We start from the raw sequence: 11,185 nt of genomic DNA on the forward strand, positions 1-11,185 counted from the left end.
TCAAACACATCGATTTTAGCCGGAACCGAACCTGCAACTTCGCCGGAATCTTCACAGTGGCCGGAATCAGTCAACACGTCGTTCCAGCCGTTAATGGTTCGTTTTTCTTGGCCAGAATCTTCACGGTGGCAGGGCTGTGGTGGCGGTGGTGGCAGGGCTGTGGCGGTGGTGGCAGGGCTGTGGCGGTGGTGGCAGGGTTGTGGTGGCGGTGGCGGTGGTGGTGGTGGTGGTGGCAACGGAGTGGTGGTGGTGGCAGGGCTGTGGTGGCGGTGGTGGCGGTGGTGGCGGTGGTGGCGGTGGTGGTGGTGGTGGCAGCGGAGTGGTGGTGGTGGCAGGGCTAGTGGTGGTGGTGTTTAATATTTACTTAAATGGTCCTTTATGTTACAAATTTACACAATCAGTCCTTATTTACTAACTGACTTAACTGGGTTATGATTTTTGGACTGAAATGACACCTTTCCAGAACCTTGGGGAGGAAAATGGCGCATTTTTGAAAAATGGACAAAAATGGCCAAAGTGACCAAACCACAGGGACGAAAATGGCAGTTAACTCAATAAATAAAGTACAAGCCAATTAAAAGTGGATCTATGAAGAGATTCTAAATAGTATAATGTGTTACTTTTTTGTGTTTTTGCTTTGGTGGAATGCTAAAAGTACCAAATGGTCCTTCAATGCTCAGAAGTCATGTCAATCCTTTACATTTAAAGTTAACAAGTTAGATGGTAATGGTATGGCTCGTTTAAGATTCAAACGGTTAAGTTTATTGGCTTGCACGGTCTGGTTTGGTTTTCAAGCCAATTTAAGATCTGAACTGTCAAAACCAGGTCGACCCACGGTGGTTCATGCCAGAATTCTCGCCAACTTATTTGAACCATGGTTGTAAAACAAGGTCTCCAAGGCCCAGTACTGCCAGAGTAATCGCTCTAAGGTAGGCTGCCGAGAAGACTTTCTTCAACTCTGCCTAATTACTCGAAATCGATCAGACACGGTCAACCTCGGACAGAATCAAATCTAGTAGGTCAACTAAGTCCGAGTTTGACTTTAAAAAATAAAACATAATTTCTATACTTATTATATCAAAAGAATGAATATTATTTTCAAGTATTTTGTTATAAATATTAGTAAATTTATGTTATTTGATATATATTTAATTTTTGAAAACTATTTTTTTTATAATTTAACATGTCCAAGTACTCTCCACCTAAGCCGAGTATTCTCAACTCCTCGATTGACTAACTAGGAAGCGCCTAGTGACTTTTGCAACCATGATTTGAACCAGACTAGGAACACCTATATCACTAACATTTTTGGTAGATGTTTAGGATTGTATATTTTAAGATTTATATGTCTAATGTGTTTTTTTTTTTTTTAGTTACAGTTTTTTTAATTGTTGGTTCAGAATGGTATTTATTTTAAATGAAGTTTTAACAGCCCGAAAACATGTGATTATCTAAGAAAAAAAAAGTGTCATTTACTTGGGGTATATAAAGTTGAAGTAGAACTATCTTGTCAAAGTCATTGATTCTTTTACGGCTAGCTTGTTTTTTTAGTCATCTAAAAGTCAAAATAGAACCATATAAAAGAAATCTTAACTATAATTTAAAAAACCATATAAAAAAATCTTAACTATAATTTAAAAGGATCTCTCGTCTTTTAAAAACAGTCTCAAATTTCAAAACAACATCACAAGAATTTAATAACTTTTATTAAAGTTCGAGACTTTGATCGAATCTTCTGAAAAAACACAATAACTTTGTCAATAACTTTAAAAATCTGATGAGAATTTGGTTAAACCATTAGGTTTGTGTATCTTTGAGTGTGAATGTATAAATTTAGTAGGGGTGACATTAATAGTCTAAATCTGGTATCTATTTGTAAAACACGCCTCATACCCCGCCCAATACATGTCGCTATGTTTCTGGTATTGGATATACTTCTGTTTTGATGTAATTTGACAAGTTTTTTGGTGAAATATATAAAAGATTCTGATCGGTTATATCCATTAGTTTGTTAAAGACTACAAACTGGGATTTCGAAATATATTTCATAGTATTTTAAGTTTTATAAAATTGCATTACCCAAATAAATAGAAATGTAAAAACTAAAAAAAAATATTGATTTAGTACACTGCTATAATAGCAACGACACGTAAAAATTAAAATAGTTTTTATAGGTATGGTTCAAGTAAATGAGTATGTATGAATCATGTAATTGGATATGGGTATCATCAAATATCATATCCGTCTCATACTCTTAGGGGTGTTCAAGATCGGATTATCCGATTTTTGGATATCCGAAAATTTCGGATACGGATTCGGATATCCTAATTTATTAAAGAAAATTAAAAAAATCGTTTCGTGCATAGATTAATACTAAACCTATATTCGATTTCTCAAATTTCCAACATTGAAAACTAAAAACATTCATAAATCAACATCCGAATCCAATTATTTACTATTTTTTTACTATATTTCAAACTAAATATAATGCGCGTATTCTATATATATATTTATAAAAAAATAATTTTTGGATATCGGATAATCGGATTATCTGAAATTTTTGAAATTCATATCCGAATCCAAAAATTCGGATTATCCGGTTTTCGGATATCCGAAATTTCGAATATTTCGAATACGAATTTTCAGATATTTCGGATTCGGTCTCAGATCCGGATTTTTTTAAACACCCCTAATACCCATAGAAGTTTTTAAAACTAATCTTATTCGCGGGCCTATACCCAGATATCCTTCCATAATGTTTAAAGTTTCAGGTTTGATTGTCTGTTCGGGAAGAAAAATACAACCTTTGATAGTTTGATGTAGACACCAAATCAAAAAAGTGAAACCTAGTTGACTATGATTGCAAGTTGTAGCATATTTAAAGGACTATATTTGTAACTCACGCAAAACAAGGGTGCATCAACATAAATACAATCAGTTTCCAACACTTTGCACTAAAACAAATACTCCTAGTTTATTTATTGATTCAAGATCTAATATTTTTCTTCCACCAAGGGGGCAAGCTTACTTTTTAACCACTTAATTTATTTAATATTAGTAAAATAATATTATATAAATTAAATTATTTTGTCAACTTAAAAGACAAAATATAATTTATCCAACACTTGAATGATTAGCAAATTTTGTGGGACACGCGTCTCTAATTTTACATAGAACTTGTGTGTAATCAACTATAATATTATCTTCCAAAAAAACTATTATACTAATATTTATTTATACCTTATTTTATATCATTTGTTAAGTAGTATTAACCACCAGAAATAGCAGGCCTTTTGATCACCGGACCAACATCTCAAACTCATATTATTATTTCTAATCTAGAGGGTTGGTTACATGGGATTAAAAGACACCGTCTATTTTTTATTGTCCCTATTCATATTCATATATGAAAAGATATGCCACAAGACTAGCAATGGAAAGCAAATGGCATTTGTAGACAAAGTTTAATTGATGACTCACCTTTGCATTTGCATTTGAGGATCAAGCACAAGCACATGCAAACTTTCAATGCATTCAGCCTATTTTTACTAGTGATGTAACCACATAAATTGTTTGTTTTCAATATATGATGTATTCTCCATTTCATTTTCCTCAAGATCCTTATGAATAACGTTAATTCTTTTGCATTTTGTACCATCTTTCGGATTGACATCCTCAATAGGGTATGAAACAACAACATAACCGACGAAATCTGTAAATTTTAAACACAATAGCCGAAGTTGCACGTTATATATCACATTTACTAATTTGAGAATAGTTAATAATATAAAATAAAGTTAAACCTATGGTTGTTTTAACTTTGACTTTGTTGGCCAACACGGATTTGAAGTCAGTAAAACGGAAAAAGTACCGAGGACCACCCCAACTATCCGCCTTCTAAACAGAGGTGTAGACATACAAAGAAAGTTTCTGACTGTTTCCTATAACGTTGAACTTTTCAGTATTCTTCGCAAGAGATGGTTTGTGAAACAATAAGCACTCATCAACAACCAAATGCTTGATAAATCTTTTGAAAACTTTGTGCAAACAGCTACATTCAATAAAGGTGCCCAGAAATATAGAAATATACATTAAAAGTAACATTCATCAAATATATTATAGTATGTAGTATAATAGTTAAAATGTAAGTAATATTTAAAAGTTCAGAAGATCAACCTCTTCATCCATCAACAACATGTCTATCCGAAAGATATGTTTCTGGTCACCGTTCATCTTTTTATGCCAAAGACTAATTATCTTGACCTTAATAGTGTAGTTCGTGTAATGTGCATTGAGATAGTTATATGATTGTTCTCCATTTTATCGCCTTGTAGGAAAAATGGTATGTATTAGAGGTATACTAAAAATAACAAAAAAAAGAGAGAATAATAATAAAATAAGTTAATGTGAGTAAGACACATGTAAAGATAGAGGATTAGATGTAAGACTACATGGTATGGTGATGGACCATCCTTGGAGGATGATCCGCCACGTAGGCGACACATCATAGTCCTCCCAAGGATGGATCATCCTCCAAAACTAGGGGGCATGGGAGGATGGTCCTAGTCATCATCCTCCACTACTTTTATATTTTTTTTTACTTTTTTTAATCTTCAACTTTTTTTAAACATTTAACAAATAAAGTAATAAAATATTTTCATTAATATTAAAAAACATTACATAAACTTAAAAAAAAAAATTAAACTTAAAAAAAATAAACTAAAAAAAACATAAAATGAAAAACCTTAAGTTAAAAAAAAACTTAAAAATATCCTAACATATTAAAATAAGCTACTAATCGTCGTCTTCCATGTGGTGGGCGGGTTCGTTTTGAGCGTTGTTCCAAATGTACTCCACCAAGTCCGCTTGTAGGTTGTGATGTGTGTACTCGTTACGTAGAGCAAAGGCGTTCAAATCTTGTTGTTCCTCACTAACTGGAACAGAATTTCCAGCAGACGCGTTTTCGTCGTAATCGCATATCGCTCTACCTTCGTCTTCAATGATCATGTTATGAAGGATGATACAAGCGTACATAATGTGTCGTAACCTCCTTGGTGTTTGCGAACGTGCTGGAATTGAAATGATGTGCCATTTTTTTTGTAGAACACCAAAAGCCCGTTCAATATCTTTTCTTGCGCCCTCTTGAAACTTTGCAAACTTTTTCCTTTTGTCGTCGGTCGGGTGCGGGACAGTTTTAACAATTGTCGAGTACGTTGGGTATATCCCATCGGCTAGGTAGTAACCTCGCCTGTACTCCACCCCTGAAACCGTAAAGCTTGTGTCTGGACCTGTACCCGCCACTACATCATCAAAAATCTGTGACTGGTATATGATGTTGAGGTCGTTGAGTGAACCAGGTAGACCAAAAAAAGCATGCCATATCCAGAGATCCTGTGACGCAACAGCCTCTAGAATGATAGTCGGATGTCCCTGATCTCCCCTAGTATACTGACCTTGCCATGCAACCGGGCAGTTCTGCCACTGCCAGTGCATGCAATCAATGCTCCCGAGCATTCCTGGGAAACCATGTCTCTGTTCGTGTGCTTGATATAATTTTTGAACGTCGTTTGCGTTCGGTTTCCGCAGGTATCGCTTGCTATACAATTTGACAACCCATTGGCAAAACTTGTACAAACATCGACGTGCGGTTCTTTCAGACATCCTAATGTACTCGTCTAATGCATCTGGTGCGTAACCGTACGCAAGTTGGCGAATGGCCGACGTACATTTTTGTAAATTACTGAAACCCCTTTGCCCCCTAGCATCGTTTCGCAATGTAAAAAACGGATCAGACTGGGCCATGTCGCCTGCAATACGTAAGAACAGTTGACGACTCATGCGGAAACGACGTCGAAAAATCTCGGCTGGGTACACGGGTTCGTCGGCAAAATAATCGGCTACTAGTTTATCGTGGCCGGCTATAAATTTAGAACAAAACATAAATGAAATTAATTAAAACATACATTTTAAAATCTATATAAAACATAAGGAAAAAAAATAAAATACCTTCTTGGTCTCGGTTATATTTTGCTCGTCTGGTTAGCGGTTGGGACGACCCTTCAGCGGCCGCCATGAACACCTGAGCCGCGTTCATAATCATGTTGTGCATAATAACATCCTCTTCCGAAGATGATGAATACCACTCGGACGAAGACGATGAAGACATAGAAGAAATTGAAGAAATGGAAGAAACGGGTGAAGCCATGATAATTTTTTAGCGAGAGATGGGGTGGTAGCGGGTAAAAAATGGTACAAAATATGATGATTTTTTATAAAAAGGGAAGAGTGGTTTATAAAATGTGAGAGAGATGGGGTGGTAGTGGGTGAAAAGTTGTGAAAATAGGGGTTAAAGATGTGAGTATTTATAAAAATGGAAGTGAAATGGGGGGTCTTTTAATTTATAGCCGTTTGAAAATTCTTTTTTTTTTTAATTTACAACGGTCAAAAGGGGGGGACCCACCTCATTTGGTACGTCGCAAACGGCTAGAAGCCGACGGAAGGGACGGGGACGGTAGGGGGCGGCACGGTGTTTGGACCGTCGCCGACCCGCGACGGGCCGGGGCCGACCCCCATACCGTGTAGCCTAAGAGATTTTTAAAAATTAACAAAAATTTAGAGAAAAGTATACTTTTTGATTTAAATATATAGATGGAGATAGAGTCTCTAATGTGAATACATTATTAGTTTTATTTAATATAGGCCTAGAAAGTTAAGATTCCTAAAAAAAGTTAAAAATAAAGTTAGCACATGATTAAGAAGAGAGAGTGTGTGTGTTTAAGAGAGAGATCTCAAAGGCTAATGAATGCATTTTTTAAACTTAAGACTATTATAAAAATACATTACATAGCTCTTTAAAATGCATATTAGATAAATGATGTAGTAAGTATTAATTTAATCTTTATATGATCTTGCACAACTTATTTATTCAATATGAAAACTATGGCATATTTTACATGTCCGACAACTTCGGAATATTAGGGCTTGAAATCCAGTTAAACCACCAGCAAAACCTCAATTTCCACTACCATTGGTGTTTGCTGGTCCCGCCGCTAATTTGACAAAATCAAACGAAGATGGCGCTTTTAAGGTCGGGTTGTTTTATTGGGTATTGAATTGAGACGAGATCTGGGATTGTTTTGGGAAAATAGCAACCACGCAGAGTGGTTATGAGAATGTTATCCCCACCATCTATGATGTTTCCAGCCACCACCATCAACCCATCTTCATCTTCGCAAAACCCCGTTTTTTTATAATTTCAGCTCCATATTGTACATTGTGCATTATTGCTTTGCACCACTCGAATAAGGACACATGGCATGCATACATGGACTAATGGCATCTAAGACCATACGTAGTTGGCAATTTTGTGGGTGTTTTTGCCCTCTTCCACGCCCCAAAATGCCGGCAAGGCTGCCCCCATGGGCGTGTTTTGTGGTTTTTGCTTCCCATGCGTTTTTAAAAGCATACCCAAGCCCCATTTGATGGGCCAATCACATCTAACCCTTTTCTTGTTTAGCCAATCAATTTTTTTCATGGTTTTTTTTTTATTTTTTTAATTCTTTACATCCCTTTTAACATAATGTCCATATCCCCACTACACCCATTTTAGAAAAACGCCTTATTACTGATTGGTCTGACACATGACGCAAACGCCCAAGAGTGAGGCGTTATTCACCACAATGACTACGCATGATCTAAATAGTGTAGATTCTTCTTACGTTTAAATAAAATAAAATATAATATAATATAACACAACATACAATATAATATAAATAGATTAAATAAAGAGTATTTTTATTTTTTTGCTTTACAAAAAGAAGCTACTTTTAACATATCAGATTAGTTTCGAATTTTTAGGTTTGAAAGAACATGAAGTGGCGAAGAGTAAGTGTCCGGATCAATTATTCAATTATATGGATAAGGGAGATATTATAAACGATTATAGTATCTTATATATTACTATTACTATATATTATTACAATATATTACTATATTACTATTACTTTACTATATATTAATAAACAAATTATTATTACTATTATTATTACTATATATTATTACTATATATTATTATTACTATATATTAATAAACATTACTATATATTATTATTATTACTATATATTACTATATATTACTAAACAAATTGAAATGAATAGTGATTTAAATATTATAATAATATATAGTTTTTTTTAATACTTTTATTATTTCAATATTAAAATAATAATTATTTCCTTTACTTTTTACTTTTTAACCAGTATTGATATCGAAAATATCGAGACGGTCCTGTTCGGTATTAGTACGTGAAGATAAAACCGACACTAATACAGAAAACACCAAAAGTTAGTGCCGAATTGATATTGGAAATCTTTTGGTTCGGGAAATTCAGTGGTGCTACCCGGTACCATTTGCTCATCCTTGATCACGGTTACCGTACGAACAACGGTATCGTACAACTTTTTTTTGTTGATTTTTTTCAACTTGTATTTTTTTTCTTTTTTTAGTTTCAGTGGTAGGGATGAGCTCGGTGCCAACCGATATAGAATCGGTACTGATATCGAAAATACCGGTTACGGTACCGGTATATGAAGGTAAAAAACGTTAGTGAACCGGTACCAGGAACGTCAAAAGTCGGTACCGAATTGGTACTTAAGATCTTTCGGTTCGGCAAATTTGGTATTGGTACCCATAATAATTTGCTCATCTCTGACCACGGGTTTCATACGAACAACATAGTTACCATACAACTTTTTTGGTTGATTTTATTTCGGTTATCTTTTAGTGTTTTTTTCTACATTTTCTTTTTATTCTTCTCAACAATTCCATTCACAACATGCTCGTAGTGATTGCAAGCCACATGTAAACACAGACTAAATAACAAAAGAAATTCGCCGCAACTCAAAGAACTTCTTTAAACCTAATTGCACTTAATAATGAAAAGAAAAGTATATTTTTAACATATACATTTTCAAGTTTTGCTTACGTCATGGAATAGTTTTGTTATGTGGTTCGCCACTTTTGGCGGCCACTTTGACTTTTTTTTTTCATTTTTTCATATATAGTTATTTATAAGTGATGCCAAATTACAATTTTATTCCAAGTATAAATTTACGATTTTGCCCTTAGTTAAAAAATACAATTTTACCCCCAGTTCAAAATAAAAATATGGTTTTGCCCTCAGCTAGAGTCCTGCCAAATTACGATTTAGTTCCCAATTTAAAATTACGATTTTGCCCCCAGCTAAAAATTACGATTTTGCCCGCAGCTAAAATATTACGATTTTGCCCCCATTTCAAAATAAAAAAAATGGTTTTGCCCTCAGTTCAAAATATTATTTTACTTCCATTTTAAAATTACGATTTTACCTCCGCTAAAAATTGCAATCTTGCCATCGTTTTTTTTCCTTTTGCAAAACCATGGTAGTGTTTTTTGTCCTTTGGCAAAACCATGGTCCTGACAAATTATTGTTTTGCCCCCAACACTAAGTTACACGTTTGTCATCGTTTTAGTTAATTTTTTTAATCATAACTATGGTACTGTTTTTCTTTAATTGGTTAACTTGATGTGTCTTTTTTGATATCGTGTTATATGTAGCATGTATAACTAACCGACATAAAGGCGTAAATGTTATTAACCTAAGAAATATTCGGTTTAGCGCCCCGTAACGCGGGCGGCGCATAACTATAGTTGCCTAACACTGGCTCATTAGTCCTGAAAAATTACAGTTTTGCCCTGAGCCCAAAATTACGGTTTTATCATCATTTTTTTTTCATAGCAAAGTTATAATAGTCTTTTTTTAATTGATTGAGAATTATTCGGCCATTATCTCGCAACGCAGACGGGGCATCTACTAGTTTGATACATAAATCGCCTCCTGGTTTAACAAACAAAAAAACACCTTCCAATGGATAAACCTAGCAAGTGTTTTCACGTGAACCCACGTGCTTTATGCACGCAGCCAAATTAGTATTTCATATTTAAAAAAAAAAATGTTGCAACAATTTCATATATAAAAATAAATAAATTTGTTGCACCATTTTGCCACTCATACTCTTTGGTGCACGATGTAAATTATCTGATGCAAATTTAGGTGTAACTTTAGGTTGTGTGCCTAGTATGTTCGGTTTGGTTAGAACTAAAAAGTGAAAGTATAACTAATGTTTGGGGTTTTTGGACTTTTTGTAATCGATTGGTGTCGGTTATAAACGATGTAATTAGATGTAATTAGTTTTAATTAATTTGGTTATATTTATAAAAAGCGTTTGTCTTTTTTTACCGAACAAACATGTGTACTTGTACTGTACTACCGTAATTAGTACAGTATTTGGTTTGTGTTTTTACTCGTTTTTTGATTTTGGGAATTTCGGTACCAGTAACCAGTACCACATTTTTGTTATTAGCATTTTGGTATAAATTTCTATTAATAACGGAGTTGTAAAGTATTATTGTGTACCGTAAACTATACCAAACACTAGTACCGTATGAACTGAGCCAAACCTGATATACAGAGGCTAAAATTCGAATTTGAATTCCAACAGTAATCAGCGAGCGATCGAAATGAGATACAGACAATTCACCACTCGTTGTCACGTCGGGCCCTTCTAAACAGGATATAAGATACATATTACACCACCGACAACCTATTCGGACTCCAAAGAACACCTCCCTATTAACCAAATAGGAATAGCAATGGGAATTTTAGAGTTTCTCAAAGAAAAACTTGATAATTGATAACTGAATGACAAACTTTCATCCGTCTTGCAATACAACTGACTAGCCACTGCCAGTGAGAGTAAGGAACATTGCTAAATAAAATAAAATAAATCCGAAAATAAAATGTGCAATCATAGGAAACATGGTAGTGGCTGAAATTGTTGCATGGTAGTTAGGTGCTGACTTGGACCAATGTAAGGAGGTGTTTGTTTTTTTCTTCAAACATCTTAAAGGGAACTGATGTCTGCAGGCGCGCAGATGTTACTCTTGAAAAATGTTTGTTTTTTTAAACAGATCTGAACTTAGCTTTTTTTATCTTAAAAAATAAGCTATGAACCCCCTTCTTATAAAAACATCTTCACAAAAACCCTAATATACTCCTCCCTCATATATGTTACATCAGCCCCTCCTAGACGTCGCCGCTCTTCCTCCTCCAACCAGTTTTTTGGCGACCTCCCTATTATCCTCGCCGTC

General features: G+C 34.7%; 1 protein-coding gene across 1 annotated transcript; it reads right to left on the minus strand.

Annotated features, from left to right (window-relative positions):
* Window positions 1-4,706: 4,706 nt before the first annotated feature.
* Window positions 4,707-6,202, minus strand: LOC110920199 (protein ALP1-like). The gene is made up of 2 exons (XM_022164422.2): window positions 6,007-6,202; window positions 4,707-5,918 (listed from the first exon to the last, which is right to left on the minus strand). Exons 1-2 carry the CDS (start codon window positions 6,164-6,166, stop codon window positions 4,795-4,797), a joined length of 1,284 nt encoding a protein of 427 aa, XP_022020114.2. The 5' UTR covers window positions 6,167-6,202; the 3' UTR covers window positions 4,707-4,794.
* Between the last annotated feature and the right edge of the window lie 4,983 nt (window positions 6,203-11,185).

The sequence above is a fragment of the Helianthus annuus genome, chromosome 16, assembly GCF_002127325.2.
Source record: "Helianthus annuus cultivar XRQ/B chromosome 16, HanXRQr2.0-SUNRISE, whole genome shotgun sequence".
NCBI lineage: Eukaryota > Viridiplantae > Streptophyta > Magnoliopsida > Asterales > Asteraceae > Helianthus > Helianthus annuus.